Source organism: Melanerpes formicivorus, unplaced genomic scaffold (genome assembly GCF_026170545.1).
Source record: "Melanerpes formicivorus ecotype bairdi unplaced genomic scaffold, bMelFor1.0.p_v2 SCAF_52, whole genome shotgun sequence".
Classification (NCBI taxonomy): Eukaryota; Metazoa; Chordata; class Aves; order Piciformes; family Picidae; genus Melanerpes; species Melanerpes formicivorus.
The window spans coordinates 1,028,617-1,045,526 of NW_027142404.1; the positions used below are offsets into that span (position 1 = coordinate 1,028,617).

At 46.6% G+C, this 16,910-nt stretch overlaps 1 protein-coding gene across 4 annotated transcripts in view; it reads right to left on the reverse strand.

The window, feature by feature from the left end:
* The window catches only part of ERBB4 (erb-b2 receptor tyrosine kinase 4), a 979,801-nt gene that overhangs the window by 233,068 nt on the left and 729,823 nt on the right, over nt 1-16,910 (reverse strand). For 2 of the 4 annotated variants that reach the window (XM_068160757.1, XM_068160755.1), the window contains exons 13-16: nt 16,733-16,865; nt 12,472-12,565; nt 8,620-8,774; nt 1,361-1,435 (exon numbers count right to left, since the gene is read on the reverse strand). In XM_068160757.1, coding sequence (XP_068016858.1) covers nt 1,361-1,435; nt 8,620-8,774; nt 12,472-12,565; nt 16,733-16,865 — 457 coding nt within the window. Of the gene's footprint in view, nt 1-1,360; nt 1,436-1,554; nt 1,600-8,619; nt 8,775-12,471; nt 12,566-16,732; nt 16,866-16,910 lie in introns of all 4 variants that reach the window. The other 2 variants (XM_068160756.1, XM_068160754.1) reach the window with 1 other exon arrangement.

Below are 16,910 nucleotides of genomic sequence, written 5' to 3' on the forward strand. Positions count from 1 at the left end.
AAAATAATTTTTAAATATAGTTTAAAACCTTAAAAAATTTCAAAATTTAGCCTAAAAATAATGTTTCAATGCAGTTTAAAACTTTTAAAAAATTCAGAATTTAACCTAAAAGTACTTTTAAAAATGGCTTAAAACTTTAAAAGAAAAATCAGAATTTAACCTACAAATAAATTTTAAATGTGGTTTAAAATGAAAATGTAGTCTAAATGTAGTTTTAAAATGTAGGTTAAAATGTAGTTTAAAAAAAAATGACAGAATTTAACCTAAAAGTAATTTTTAAAGATGTTTAAAACTTAAAAAATTCAGAATTTAGTCTAAAAATATTTTTTAGATGTAGTTTAAAAATTAAAATTCAAAATGTAGCCTCAAAATAATTTTTAAATGCAGTTTAAAACTTTAAAAAACATCATAATTTAGCCTAAAAATAATTTTTAAATGCAGTTTAAGACTTAAAAATAATTCAGAATTTAGCCTAAAAATAATTTTTAAGTGCAGTTTAAAACCTTTTAGAAATTCAGAACTTAGCCTAAAAATAATTTTAAAATGCAGTTTAAAACTTACAAATAATTCAGAATTTAGCCTAAAAATAATTTTAGATGTAGCTTAAACTTTTAAAAAATCAGAAGTTAGCCTAAAAACAATTTTTAGATGTAGTTTAAAACTTAAAATTCAAAATTTAGCCTCAAAATAATTTTTAAATGCAGTTTAAAACGTTTTTAAAAATCAGAATTTAGCCTAAAAATAATTTTTAAATGCAGTTTGAAGCTTTAAAAAAATCAGAATTTAGCCTAAAAACAATTTTTAGATGTAGTTTAAAACTTAAAATTCAAAATTTAGCCTCAAAATAATTTTTAAATGTAGTTCAAAGCCTTTAAAAAATTCAGAGTTTAACCCAAAAGCAATTTTCAAAATAGCTTAAAGCTTAAAAGTAATCAGAATTTAACATGTTAAATGTAGTTTAAATCTAAAATGCAGTTTAAATGTAGTTTAAAAATGTAGTTTAAAATGTAGTTTAAAAAAAAAAAACCAAAACACAATTTAACCCAAAATTAATTTTTAAAATAGTTTAAAACTTAAACAAAAATAAAAGATAATCAGAATTTAACCTCAAAATAATTTTTGAATGCATCTTCTAATCAGCCCAAGCCAACTGGGTACTGAAGTGGCTTTGCCAAGGCCACGTGGCTGCTCAGAGGCATTGCTCAGTGCAGCACAAGTGCTGTGCTCCCCGCCACACACACACCATGTGCCTTCTGACCAAACTGGTTAGTGTGAGCCCCTCAGGCTGTGAGCCCCTCAGGCCGTGAGCCCCTGGGGCTGCACTCCCAGAGCTGTGCCCCCGGGGGGCGCTGGCTGTTACCTAGCGTGCTGCGGTAACGCGGACTGTCGCGTCCAGGGATAGTAAATGCAGTCATGACTAGTGGGACCTCTACACCTGCAGGCAATTACAGAACACAAGAGGTCATTTGCCATTCACAAGGACATGCAGCGCATGCGCCCTTGTCCACACGTGGAGGATGGAAGACACACAGGGAACGCTCGCTCGCCAAGTACCTATCCATCAGGCCGATGCAGTCCTCCATGCGCGGCCCTATGCACCTGCAGCAAATCCAAACGGGAAACAGGGAGAGAAAGAGAGAGAGAGAGAGCTGTTATTCACACAACACAGAGGCAGGCATCCCCTCGCTCCTAATCAAGGCTCTGAGGAGAGGACCACATCACCGCCAGATTACGGCTTGTGAGGAAAACACATTTGGGATGGGAACCATAGCGGCAACATGAAAAGCACTGCGAGGCTGGGAAAATCTTGGCTCGAACAGCACTTGAGGCAGGTCTCACCTGCCTACGTGGGAGGCCTGACAATAGAGCTGCTTTTTCTGGATGCTGTCTGAATCATCAAACCAGTGATTACCGCACAAAGCCGCTGCTCCTTTCCAGGATGAGGCCTCCAGGAGCACAAAGCAGGACTTGTTTTTCTTTATGCCTTCTGTAATTGATACAGCTGTTTGGTTTGATCTGAGCTCCCAGCCAGGGCGACTGCACAGAGATTATGGAAGCTCACTATAATTTGATCAGGAAAGCCCAGGGATGGACTTCCAACAACAAAAAACATAGCAGGATGGTCTCTGCCAATCCAGGCATTTTATTCTGCCTTCCTTAGCTGCTTCCAAAAGTCCTCCACCTGCAAAAACCCCAAGTGCTTCCCAAAGGCAATGGAAAAGCAGGGAATCAGCTATGCAGCACCGCTAAACCACCACCACCCTGGGAAAGAATCTGTCTGCAGGCTACGGCAATGCAGGGATTTACCTTGGCCTCATGAAGAGCAGTGTGTGGTGGCTTGGGTCCCCTGCATTCAAACAGCAGCTCAGCTACACATTTACACAGCAGCCAGGATCCTCCAACATCGAAAGGCAAAGCTCAGCTTTTAGAGGCTTAGAGCTGAATGCCCAGCTGCTCCCTCTGTAACCACAGGGAGCAGGAGGCTCTCAGCATTTTAAGGAAGCCAAATTACTTCTTTCAACTCCTTAACAAGACCTCCAAGCCCTTTTATGAATAGGCTTTCTGGCTGCATGTCTGCTACAGGAGCAGGTGATCTGACACATCAGTAGGCTGGAACTCACTTCTGTTGAGGCATTTCAAATTTAAGGTATGATCCTCAGCTCTTTGTCGAGCCTCCTGCTTTGAGTTTGGCTTTGATAGAAGGATATGCATGTCAAAAATCTGAAAGAGTTCAAATATGCTCCCAGGAGAGCTTCTTTCCACTCCACCATCTCATGCCACTCATCAGCTTTTGCTGCATTTAAATTAGGTGGCGCTTTGCCATTATACAAATAAATGCAGTGAATTCAGTTTCCCCTTACCTGCACGTCAGGGAGAGCAGAATGACAGGTGAACCTCACCTCTTGTTTAATTTGTATGTAAAAACTGACATGGGAAACACAAACTGTAAGGATCTCCTCAGTAATTCTTTCCTTCAGCAAACGTGCAGACACAGAAAGAATTCATTAAATACCCAGCTGGAGAGATAATTGAATAAAAATGGGGAAAGTAGACTCAAAGTAAGTTCAAAACCGGAGAGAGAACTCTTGATGGGCATTTCAGGAGATTTCAGCAGTCCTGGGATTCAGACTCCAGAACTGAGGCCTGTGAATTCTGACCAGTCTTAAACATACCCCCAGCACTTCTGCTGTTTGTGGCATTCTCAACCAGTTTTTCATTTCCTGGCATGTCAAGAGAATCTGAGCTCAGGCTCTTCAAATGAGAGAGCCCATTACTTGTTCAGGTGAACTCTCTGAGCTTACTGTCCTGGAGTCATTTCACATTTGTACATTGATTCTCTCAGGCTTTGAGGGACTAGGACTTGAGTCCAAGAAGAGAGAGCCATTGGGAGCTCACCCACCCCCAGGTGAAATATCACTTAGTTTCATTTAAAGCTGTAATCTCACTCAGTGGCTTTCCCAGCTGTGCTGGTTTGAGCTTTAACTGGAGTTTAAAAGCTCAGATGATAACAGATTGAGATTCCTTCCCCCCCTCCCTTTTTCTAGTAAGGCAGAAACACACTGAGGGGAGAGGAGAGGTAAATTCATGAAAGAAATAGTCTGGAATCACTTTGGAAGTAAAAGAGGTAAATTTTAAACAAAATATCTATATAGCAATAACAGGGAGGGTTAACAAAGGTAAGGGATAAGGATAAATAGGAAAGCATACAAAACCAAGCCTGGGTGGCCTTGTGTTTCTTTGGATGCAAGGGGATTCAGTGCTTTAGAAAGTGTGGATACAGCTTGGACAGGCTCCAAGCACATGGTCAGTGCAGGAAACAGCAGCAGCAGCTGATTGCTCTCTCAAGCAGAGGAGGCAAGAAAGAGGAAGCAGTAAAAGATGTCCCCCTTTTTACAGGCTTGCTGGACAGGAAGGGGGAGTGGAACACACTACCTTTGACCCAGGAGAACCCTTCTCCTAAGAGGGTGAAAACCAAGTTTCTCTCTACCCATCCGGATCAAGTTTCTTTTGTCCATCTGGGAGCTGGGTTCTTTCAGTCCCCATCCTGGATGGGTGTAACCCAGCACACCAGCCCCAAACAGAACACTGTCCACGGTGCTGCTGCCACTGCTTGTAGTCAAGTTGAAGAGTTTCCTATGCTCTAGAGGATTGGCTGCTCTGATTACAAGCAGTGAAGTACACACCACTGTGTGAGCAACAGCAGTAGCTATCAACAAGCTCTTTTGCACCACCAAGTCACCAGATCTTCTTTCCTCTGGAAGTAGCTTTCTTGGTTTCAAGCTGTTTGACAAATGTCAGTGCCAACATGACACAATCACACATCATGCTGGTATTCCATCCACTCCCAGGCTTCCTCCTCTTCTGCTCGGAGCCTGGGCATTGTTTTATTTCCAAGGCTGCTGTGTCAAATGAATTGGTTAACTGACCCATGCCAATGTTTTAATGATAGATTCAGTACCTTTCAACAGTTCAAAAGAGCTTTTACAGAGAATTATTGGTGGAACTCACCTTAGCATCCTCTGGAAGAAAATTACAGGTTAGAAGCATTTTGAAAACTGAGCTAACTACTGTTTTATGAGGAAAGATCCTTTCTCCTCTGTCACAAATACTGCTGTCCATCAATTTTCCTTCAGGTTGAAAAGCGAGGTCTTAACTGTGCACAGCAGTTGGAGTAGCAAAGACATTTCCCATCAGATGAATTCTTAGCAATCTTTGTTGTAAGAAACAAACAAGGACAGGAGAATATGTGAGTTGTGGCAACGGTCTGGTCTGGATAAGGAGAAATGACTCAAACCCAGGGGGTTACTTGGCTAATGGGAAGTGCATACTGATGGTGATTGGAAGAGAGTGGAACTGGGGCAGGGGGTAGGAGGAAATTTTGCACCAGCAGAATAATTTCTCATTCAGAATTTCTTGCCGTTGAATTTGGACTATTGTTTCACCTGGAATTCACAATGACTTCCTGAAAACACACCTAAGCTTTAGGGGCAAGAGAGTGCTGATGCCTTCTGGACCACACACATGCTGGTTCCTTGACTTCTCTGGTCTTGGCTTAGAAGGACAACAAAGTTTGGGTGTAAAGGAATGCTCTTCCTTGAAAGAGTTGTATGAGAAAGTGCTTTCCTGTGCTGAAGGGATGTGCCCAGTGAGGTGTCCCATTGTGCCTTGCCCAGCTGGGAAGCAGACTGGCAAATGCAATTATGCAATTAGCATTTCATTTTTGTGGAAGTGTTCCATTCTGGCTGGCTCTGCCAGAAGAAGTGCCAACTGCTTTCTGTCTCTTGAACTTAATGAGAGAGCTGTCCCACATGCCTCAGCTATGCTCCAAACTGGCTGCAACTAGCTGATTTCTATCATGGGTATGCAAGGCCAAGAGCGCAGTTGTTGCCTCCAAGGAAGTCGCTCCTCAATAGTTCTCTTGGACAATGCAAGCTCGTTATGAGGGCTGGCTAATTCCACACCTAGCACCAGGAGCAGCCATTATCTGTGAATAAGGGAGGAGAATGCTATCAAAGCATAAAGCAATTGTTTTGGAAGTGCCATGACTAAACTGTGGCAAAACACTCACAGAAAGCACAGAGGTGGGACAGATCATGGAACACCTTAGGCTGGAAGAGACCTTAAGGATCATCTAATCCAACCTCCTGCCATGGGCAGGGACACCTCTCACCTATCCAGACCCCATCCAACCTGGCCTTCAACATCTCCAGGGAGGGGGCAGCCACAACCTCTCTGGACAATCCATGCCAGAGCCTTGCCACCCTTGCAGTGAAGAATTTCTTCCTAAGATCCAAGCTAAACCTCTTCTCCTCCAATTTCAATGCATTTCTCCCTGTCCTATGGGTGGACACTCTTGTAAAAAATCCCTCTGCAGCCTTCCTGTAGGATCCCTTCAGCTATTGGAAGGCAGCTCTAAGGTGCCCCTGGAGCCTTCTCTTCTCCTCCTTGGTGAGGGCACCAGGTGAGGAGGCCTGGAAAGAACTTAGGAGAACTAACAAGGCATTTTAGCAAGCAGCCTCGTTCAAAGGCAGCAGCCCTGCAGGAACGAGATACCAGCACACTGGGAGCACTGCTCTGGAGCAGTCCAACGCTTTTTGACAGGTATCCAAGCTGTGCTGAGAGGACATTGGTTTCACTCCAGCAGCTGATCTGACAGAGAGGAGAACAGACATGTGAGATGAAGTAGAATTACTGTTCCTTTGTACTACTCCATTGTGAGGCAGACACCAACATGTGTTCCTTCCACAAAGTATTTCACTGAAGACTCCTGATTGAGGGGAATTTAAATATTCATTTCCAAAGGAAGGTATGGAACTAAAGAATCCAACATTGAAGGAGAAAAGGAGAGGGAGTAACTGATTTCCTTTCTCTCTGTGAGCAGATTCAGCCCTTGACAGCACTGGCAAGAAGATGGACAGCCCATAAAGCTCGAACATCTCAGGCAGTCATTAACAGTTTCATTAACATAATCACAAGCCTGAGAGTCTTTGAGAACACTGGAGAAGAACACCCACACCTACTCAGGTTTGTCTGGTGGTGGTGTGGGGTTTTTAATGAGGGGTAACAAAAATACCCAAGGATAGACACATTACCTCTTTAATAAGAGGAGGATTTCTATCACAGAATGCTAGGGATTGGAAGGGAGCTTCAGAGATCCTGGAGTCCAACCCCCAGGAATAGTGCTTGGCTTGAGGCAAAGGCATAGCTCCTCATCTGGAGAGATAACCACACCTTGGCAAATGTGACCTGGGTGACACTTTTGGCCCTTTACCTCATGGTAGTTTGTCACTTCTCTGGGGCCTGGCACACTGTGCTAAATGAGATTCCTTCACCTAATCAGGTGCAGAAAATAAAAAGAAGGAAAACCTGGAAGTTGAAGGATCAAATGACACCAGAAGTGTGAAGGTTGAAGGATTAAGTGACACCAGAACTCAACAGAAGCGAACCCTTTGTTACTGAGGGCTGCCAACGAACACTGTCAAGTTACAATCACCTAATGTCCTTCCTGTTTGATTATGAACTGGAATGTTAGACTTCCACCACGAGGCATAAAAGCCCCCCTTTGTGATCTCTTTCTATCCAGGGTGATAAAAACAAGCAACCACTGGCCTATAGAGAGGTGGAAAGGCAAGGAAAACATTTTACTCCCTTCCTGGTCCAGCAGAAACACAATCAGGCCATGAAGATTAGGTCAGCAAGACCTTCCCAGAAAAGGGGATTAAAGAGAAGGAAGTGTCACATCCTGCTCTTCTGAGTTGCAAGGCACTTGTGCAGAGCAGAAACATCAACCATCCATGGCTGGGTCAGTCAGATCTGATCAGAACTGGCACTCCTGCTGCTTCCAGAAGCCAGCACCAGAGCTCATCTTTCCATCTTGTTTCTTCTTACCCCCTTCCTCCACAGCAGCAGCATTTTGTCTCTTGTGGAACTGATTTCCAGGGTCTGAGGGGAAGGCAAACCTGTAACAGACCCTGGCTGTGTCTGTGAGGTCTCCCTTTCATTTCTCTAATGGCTCTGTTGTAATTAGATTTGCAAAACCAGCAAAAGGTCTCCTTTTGGATGGCAAGAGCTGTTGGCATCAAGATGACATGAAATCATTTACTGGTTTTGTTTTAGTTGCTAAACAGTAAGAAACAATAAGAGCCTCTTGATTCCACTGCATAAGTTTTCCCTTTTTTTTCCCCTTGGCTGCCTTTGCCTTTCTCTGTGTGCTGGACACCAACCACTTCATCAAAAAGACATGTATACCTTCTGTGGCCCATGCAAAACAACAGCTGGTACCTCACTGCTCTTCTCTTGTGAAATGAATGCAAGAAGGGATTCTGGGCGCTCAGGCCTCGAGAAATGGGTGCTGAGACTCAGACACCTGTGCAAAGTCTGGTTTCAGAAAAACCTTTTGCATCAGTCCTCATGAAAAAAAAACAACCAAAGAGCTGCAACAGTTTGATCTCACAGACCTGCTGCTGCTGGGTTAGTTCACAATCACTGAGGAGCAGAGATGAAAATCCTGTCAACAAGTAAATACTAAATAGAACTTCATTTGCCCTATCTACACCGAAGTCCAACCAGTGGCAGCTGGAAGGAAAGCTTAGAGCACTGCTAGGAAATGTTGTTCTCTGTGGGTTTCCAAAGGGGTGTGTGAGTTTTTCTGATAAGCTGTTGGACACTCATGACTGGAACCTGACCGTCACGAGACCTGAAAATCAGAGGTTAGGCTTCTGCTGCACAATCCCTGTGTTCAGGGGTGCTTCACCAAGGCAACCCGAGTGCAAATCTTCATGTGCTGCAAACAGCAAGCCCCATGGCTCACCCCCCCAGACTTGCACTTGCAAGTCCCATGGCTCACCCCCCAGAACTTGCACTTGCAAGCCCCATGGCTCACCCCCCCAGACTTGCACTTGCAAGCCCCATGGCTCACCCCCCCAGACTTGCACTTGCAAGCCCCATGGCTCACCCCCCAGAACTTGCACTTGCAAGCCCCATGGCTCACCCCCCCAGACTTGCACTTGCAAGCCCCATGGCTCACCCCCCCAGACTTGCACTTGCAAGCCCCATGGCTCACCCCCCCAGACTTGCACTTGCAAGTCCCATGGCTCACCCCCCAGAACTTGCACTTACCCTTGGGTGCAGTTGGGATGACACGGATGGCACTCACGATCCTCATCAGCGTATTTGAAAATGAAGCTGTTGGCTCCCTGTAAGCCATCAGGACACTTTTCCACACAATTTGGACCATCCTTAAAGTGGAGACACTTTGTGCAGTGGTCAGGTCCCTGGAGAGTGTGGAAGAAAGGAATGAAGGGCATTCAGGTTACTCTGTCCTGCCTGTAGCAGGTCCTTTGCCTGTGACCAGTGAGTTAACTACGTGGCTCCAGTCTCTGGCAGGGAGCAGCAGATGTGTAAACCTGCTGGTTCAGGCCATAAACTTATCCTGTAGAATGTGAGCCCAAATTCCAGCTTCTAAATAGCTTTCTCTCTTTGCTCAACACAACAGGACTCAAGCCCACTTTCACTCTCAGAAATTCCCCACAACGCTGCTCAGGCCTGAACCACATCTACAAAGCAACTACAATGGCCTTTCAGTGGAGTCCCTGAGCTGTGCATGTCAGAATTGCTTTCCACACTGCATTCTCCCTGTGGAATCTGGTCACAACAGTATCACAGTATGGCCAAGGTTGGAAGAGACCTCAAAGATCATCGAGTCCAACCTGTCATCTAGAGGATCTCCTTCTCACTAGTACGTATGTAGATTAAATGTCAAGGTGGAGTGGTTTGAAGCTAAGGCAGAACAGGGTTAGACTGAAGCTTAGGATGAAGTTCTTTAGTAGGAGGGTGGTGTGACTCTGGCACAGGCTGCCCACGAAGGCTGTGGATGCCTGCTCCCTGGCGATGTTCAAGGCCATGTTGGATGAGGCTTTGAGCAGCTGAGTCGAGTTGAGAGGTGTCCCTGCCCACGGTAGGGAGCTTCGAGCAGATGAGCTCTAAGGTCCCTCCCGACCTGAGGCATGCTGTAATTCTGTGAAGTACACACCAAAGCTACTGGACAAAGCAAAAGTCCATGTGGCAGTTTGGGGCCATGCCTTTAAAATTTTTTACAGATCTTGAACAGAGAGTAGTAAAAATGTAAATAAATCACTATTGGCTGTAGAGAGGAAAATAAAGATCATTCTAAACCATCCCATTGGAGAGATCATAGTATCAGTCAGGGTCGGAAGGCACCACAAGGATCAGCCAGATCCAACCCCCTGCCATGGGCAGGGACACCCCACACTAGATCAGCCTGGCCACAGCCTCATCCAGCCTGGGCTTAAACACCTCCAGGGACAGGGCCTCAACCACCTCCCTGGACAACCCATTCCAGGGCTTCACCACTCTCATGGGGAAGAACTTCCTCCTCACATCCAGCCTCAATCTCCCCACCTCCAGCTTCATTCCATTCCCCCTAGTCCTATCACTACCTGAGATCCTGAGCAGTCCCTCCCCAGCCTTCTTGTAGCCCCTTTCAGATCCTGGAAGGCCACAATGAGGTCACCTGGGAGCCTTCTCTTCTCCAGACTGAACAGCCCCAACTCCTTCAGTCTGTCCTCACAGCAGAGCAGCTCCAGCCCTCTGATCATCCTTGTGGCCCTTCTCTGGACACCTTCCAGCACCTCCACATCTCTCTTGGAATAGGGGCTCCAGAACTGGAGGCAGTACTCCAGGTGGGGTCTCACCAGGGCTGAGCAGAGGGGGATATCTACCATATGATTGGTTGTCCCAAAATAATTTCTCTTCTCTTCTTGCTTCTTCACTCTGGAGAGATACTAACTTGCTCCTGTTTGACCTTGGCTGCACTGTTTTGGTATTAACATTCCTCTACTCCTTTCTCCCTTCTTTTGTACAGGGAGGTAGCAGGGGGCAGAAAGGGAGAAGCTAGGAGCTTCCTCTGGACTTTGACCAGGGTGGGTTTTGTGTTGTTTATTAACTGTAAATCCCTGTAAATATGGTAAACCCTGGATATTTTGTACATATTCATTGCATTCCACTGTAGATTGTAGCTCTGCTGGTAAATGCAGCTTGCATTTGCTTCCAGCTGAGCTGGTCTGGCAAAGTTAATGCCGGGGGGGGGCGGAATTTTCAACCCACCACAGTACCATTGTAATGCTGTGATGAAAAGCCAGCTTATAACTAAATCTGGTGTTCAGGATGGAGACTGGTCCAGGATTTTATGTCCATGAGATAATTTCCCAATGCTCTGAACACCTGAAACATCAGCTTCTGGCTTTATGGGTTGTGTGGAAGCAAGCAGAGCTTTGCAACAAAACCGATAATGGCTTCTTTTTCCAATCGAGTATGTAAGCCACAGAAACAAGGAAATAAATCATGGGTTAAATTTTCTCAGCACTGAAGAGCTACAACACAACTCCTGGTTGCAGAGGAGACTCACTGCTTTTAATCCTGGCAATACAAAAGGACTACAAGACAAACAAGTTCTATCTCACAGCACAGCAATAATCTTTCAAAGACTCGCTGGCCATTATGAAGGTGACAGCCACTGCTACCATTCATTCAGCATGCATGGAAACAATTCTCTCTCAAACAACCTGAAAGGCTAAACCTAAGGTAAAAAGCAAAATAGAAAAGAACACTCCCCACATATTGTTCAGGCTAACTGAGGGATTAAGGTTCAGCTTTGCTGAAACAAGTTACTTTTTCTCCAGAGAAGTAGAGAAGAAAAAGCTTCATTTGCTTTTTCAGTTGTCTTAAAAAAACACAACAACAAACCCCAAACAGAAAAAAACCAGCAGAACTCCACTCAAGCAAACAACAGCACTCAGCTCAACCAACAGCACTCAGCTCAACCAACAGCAGTCAACTCAACCAACAGCAGTCAACTCAACCAACCAACCCGCTCCACCCAACTCAGCCACCACCACCCAACTCCACCCAACTCAGCCACCACCACCCAACTCCACCCAACTCAGCCACCACCACCCAACCCCACTCAACTCAGCCACCACCATCCAACTCCACCCAACTCAGCCACCACCACCCAACTCCACTCAACTCAGCCACCACCACCCAACTCCACCCAACTCAGCCACCACCACCCAACTCCACCCAACTCAGCCACCACCACCCAACTCCACCCAACTCAGCCACCACCACCCAACTCCACCCAACTCAGCCACCACCGCCCAACTCCACTCAACTCAGCCACCACCATCCAACTCCACCCAACTCAGCCACCACCACCCAACTCAGCCACCACCACCCAACTCCACCCAACTCAGCCACCACCATCCAACTCCACCCAACTCAGCCACCACCACCCAACTCAGCCACCACCACCCAACTCCACTCAACTCAGCCACCACCATCCAACTCCACCCAACTCAGCCACCACCACCCAACTCAGCCACCACCACCCAACTCCACCAAAGGCTATGCCTTTAAAATTTAGCTGCAGATTTTCACAGACTCACAGAATCACCAAGGTTGGAAGAGACCTCAAAGATCATTGAGTCCAACCTGTCACCACAGACCTCATGACTAGACCATGGCACCAAGTGCCACATCCAATCCCCTCTTGAACACTTCCAGGGATGGGGACTCCACCACCTCCCTGGGCAGCACATTCCAATGGCTAACAACTCTCTCAGGGAAGAACTTTCTCCTCACCTCCAGCCTAAACCTCCCCTGGTGCAGCTTGAGACTGTGTCCTCTTGTTCTGGTGCTGGTTGCCTGGGAGAAGAGACCAATATCCACCTGGCTACAACCTCCCTTCAGGTAGTTGTAGACAGCAATGAGGTCACCCCTGAGCCTCCTCTTCTCCAGGCTAAGCAACCCCAGCTCCCTCAGCCTCTCCTCACAGGGCTGTGCTCAAGGCCTCACCCCAGCCTCGTTGCCCTTCTCTGGACAGGCAGAGAAGGTGTGTGCTGTAGCCCCCTTGAAGAAGCTGTCCCCTGTCAGAGCCAGCTTTGCTCTTACCGGCCCGTAGCAGGTGATCATGTTCTCTTCCATCTTCTCACACTGGGGATCGCACTCCACACACACCGAGCCGTTCGCAAACTCCCGGAATTCCCTAGGGAAACAGTGGCAGGGAGGTTAGGGCAAAGCAGAAGACAGCCTGCAACTGAAACAAGACAGCTGGTTCTTCACATGGTGGCAACCATCTCATCTTCACTAAGCTCGGGAGGCTGTGCCAGCTGAGGTCACTTCTGCTAACAACATTACACAAGGTCCTGCAGCTGGGTCGGCACAATCCCAGGCACAAATACAGGCTGGGCACAGAGTGGATTGAGAGCAGCTCTGAAGAGAAGGGCTTGGGGTGGTGGTAGATGAGAAGCTCCCCAGGAACCAGCACTACCCCTCAGGCAGCCCAGCAGGCAGCTGTGTGCTGGGCTGCAGCCAGAGCAGTGTGGGCAGCAGGGCAAGAGAGGGGATTCTGCCCCTGGACTCTGCTCTGCTGAGACCTCACCTCCAATCCTGCCTCCCGTTCTGGTGTCGACAGCAGAAGGACACAGAGCTGCTGGAACAAGACCAAAGGAGGCCACGAAGATGATCCAAGGGCTGGAGCACCTCTGCTGTGAGGATGGGCGGAGGGAACCAAGATTGTTCAGAGTGGAGAAGAAGACTCCAGGGGGACCTTAGAGCTACCTTCCAGTACCTGAAGGAATCCTACAGGAAGGCTGCAGAGGGACTTCTTACAAGGGTGTCCACCCATAGGACAAGGGGAAATGGATTGAAACTGAAGGAGAAGAGGTTTAGCTTGGATCTTAGGAAGAAATTCTTCACTGCAAGGTTGGCAAGGCTCTGGCATGGATTGTCCAGAGAGGTTGTGGATGCTCCCTCCCTGGAGATGTTGAAGGCCAGGTTGGATGGGGCCTGGAGTAACCTGGGCTAGGTGAGATGTGTCCCTGCCCATGGCAGGAGGTTGGATTAGATGATCTCTAAGGTTTCTTCCAGCCTGAGCCCTTCTATGATTAGGCAGGTCAAGCAGAAGACATCTTGCTTGCTAGTATAAAATCATAGTGGCTTTGTTCCTTCTTTTGTAGGAAATAATGATTTCAGTAAGAGGACACAGTAACAAATTCCTTGGGTTTTATCCATGCCATTGTCATGCATGGCTCAGATTCAGGCAGCCACTTGTTGCATGTGAGAGATCACCCTCAGGTAGGAAAGGAATAGCCAAAGCATTGCTCACAGTGCTGCTCTGCTTGAGTCACATCTCCAGGAGCTCTGGTTTTAAAGCCCATTCTCCAAAAGCCCTGCAACTTCTCCATCAACAATAATTACAGACTGAAGTCTCAATATACCAAATCTCCCTTTTGCTCATCTATTTGATGAGCACACAAGAAATTATCACTAATGTGGGTTTTTTTTCTAACTTTTATTATTATTTATTAACCACTTAAAAGGGGGAATAAAAGTAGTAGCTGAGATTTCTTCCTTCTAACACCACTTGTCTCATTTTGGCTGCCAGCTGCCCCTTACAAAGCCCCTCCAGCACACTCTCAACACAATTCCTACCACTCTTATCTAGGCTGAGATGAATTAACCTCTGAACAGGTTGCTGATCTCCAACTAACCACAGGCAAAATCTGTGTAACCAGTTCAGACTGGACACATCTAGGCCTTGCAGATGGATCCCACCTCCCTGCATGAACCAGGTAAAACATTTGCATTCACCACTCAAAGATGTGCTGCACACTCATCTGGGTAGCCTCCAGTAGTAGCCAGGGGCAAACTGAGTGCCTCCATGCTTCATTTCCACCATTCCTCTACAGCCAGAGCTTCCCTTGCAGTGAGGAGAACCTCACTGGACTGCTGTAAGGGAGCTTAGCATTCCCTGGCTTGGGGCATGGATCTGCTGAGCAATAAGAGAGGAGCCAAATGCACCTGCCCCTACCTTGAAGTACTCTTGCTGTTCTCAAACAAACCAAAACCTCTCCTCAAGCCCAGGTTACAAATCTCCTATTTAGGAAGGCACTGAGCCTGTGGAAAGTGTTACCACCTTGACTAGAGCACTTGGAACTTTCTGCAATAGGCTTCATGGTAGCAAAGAAGCCACCAAGTGTAGACCAGTAGATTCCAGTACATCTGAGAACACAACTGTGGTCTGTAACTTGTCTTTTCTTGAGGGGGCAGGTGAGAGGGAGAGAAGAGAAGCTTCTAAGCACATAAACCTGTACTCAGGTGAGACTTTTGGGGGTGTTTGTTTGCAAGCATTCTCCACAGAGAAGAGTTTAGAATATTCTCATGGATGCATGGGGGTTCATTCCTCACTCATTCCTTAGCAGCTACACCAGTTGGCACCCAAAGCAGGAAAAGCAAGAGAATGAAACCACACAGTGAACTGAGAATGAAAGAAGAGAATGAAACCATACAACGAACTCATCTTTCACTACAATTCAGGTTTGCTTTTTTATCTGACTTTAAAGGAGGTGTAAGGGACCCTGCACTACTGTTACACAGGGAGTGAAATTCTACCTGATTTCCTCCACAGGCTAAGAAAGGATTTTTGCTGCTGCAGCAAATGAGAGCAGTTCAGCTCTACTTTTCTGTCCTAAGGCTCACGCTGCCTCACCTATTCTCCAGAAAGGATGCTGCACATGCTGGAGCAGCAGAAGCGAAGGAGGGAAGAACTGATGTGCATCTTGTTATCTGCACTTGTATGTACACATACAGAGTGCATTATTAAAAACAGTGAAAAAAGAAAGAATGACTCCTCTTATTCTGGGGTCTCCTCATGCAGAAAATTTCTTTATCACATGCCCATGTCTAACTCACCTGATAGAACATAACTGTTTGTGTCTGAACATGTGTCAGTAGTCACAGGCTCACAGGAGGTTAGGGGTTCAAAGGGACCTCTGGAGACCTTCCAGTCCAACCCCCCTTCCAGAGCAGGACCATAGAATCCAGCACAGGTCACACAGGAACACATCCAGACAGGGATGGAAAGGCTCCAGAGAAGGAGACTCCACAACCTCTCTGGGCAGCCTGCTCCAGGCCTCTGTCACGCTCACAAAGAAGTTCTTCCTCATCTTGAGGTGGAACCTCCTGTGCTGTAGTTTCCATCCATTACCTTTTGTACTATCCCAGGGTGCTACTGAGCAGAGCCTGTCCCTGTCCCTTCCTTCCTGACCCCCAGCCCTCAGATATTGATAGACATTAGAATAGAATAGAATAGAATAGAATAGAATAGAATAGAATAGAATAGAATAGAATAGAATAGAATAGACCAGGTTGGAAGAGACCTTCAAGATCATCGTGTCCAACCCACCAACCAATACAACCCACCTAATCAACTAAACCATGGCACCAAGCACCCCAACAAGTCTCCTCCTGAACACCTCCAATGATGGTGACTCTACCACCTTGACCAGATCCCCTCTCAGTCTTCTCCTCTCCACACTAAACAGCCCCAGGGCTCTCAGCCTCTCCTCACCAGGCAGGGCTCCAGTCCCTTCAGCATCCTTGCAGCCCTCCCTTGGACTCCCTTCAGCAGATCCCTGTCCCTCCTGAACTGGGGAGCCCAGAACTGGATGCAATATTCCAGGTGAGGTCTCAGCAGGGCAGAGTAGAGGGGGTGGAGAACCTCCCTGGCTCTGCTGGACACACTCCTCTCAATGCACCCCAGGATCCCATTGGCCTTCTTGGCCCCCAGGGCACATTGCTGTCCCATGCAGAACTTGCTGTCCACCAGCACTCCCAGGTCCTTCTCCACAGGGCTGCTCTCCAGCAGATCCCCTCCCAGCCTGTATTGCTGCAGGTTATTCTTCCTTCCCAGGTGCAGGACTCTGCACTTATCTGTAGTTTCCCTTTGTTGAAGACTGGACTGACATTGCCTTTCCTCCAGTCCTCAGGCAGCTCTGCCATTTGCCACAACTTTACAACAACGATGTGAAGTAGAGCTACAAGATGTGGTTTGGGGTTTTGGGGTTTTTTTGCAAGTTTCCACCTAAATCAAATTGTTCAGCATCACCAACAATGCAAGAGGTGCAACCAACTTTTGATGTTGCATGGAAATTTTAGCCAGCAGAGTAATGAGGTAAAGCCTTTCATACAAGTGTGTACATAAGAATTTGGCATTCCTCAGAACTTATCCCACAATGTGATTCACTCAGGATCAGTAATATTGGCAATGGAGCCAGACACTGAGTAATGTAAACCCCAAATAACTTCCTTATTGATGTCCTGAACAAGATAATCAGCAGCTCCAGGGCACAGTGCAAGGAAAACATCTTACCCATCATACAGGTTACAAGAGTCTATGCAGGTCCTTCCCCTGATGAAGCGCTTGCAGGAGAGACATTGGTCAGGTCCTGGCCCCCAGCAGCCATCACTTGAGCATAACTCATTACACACCATTCCATCAGCAGCTGCAGAGAGACAGAGGATACTGCCATTAATTTACAGAGTCCTCT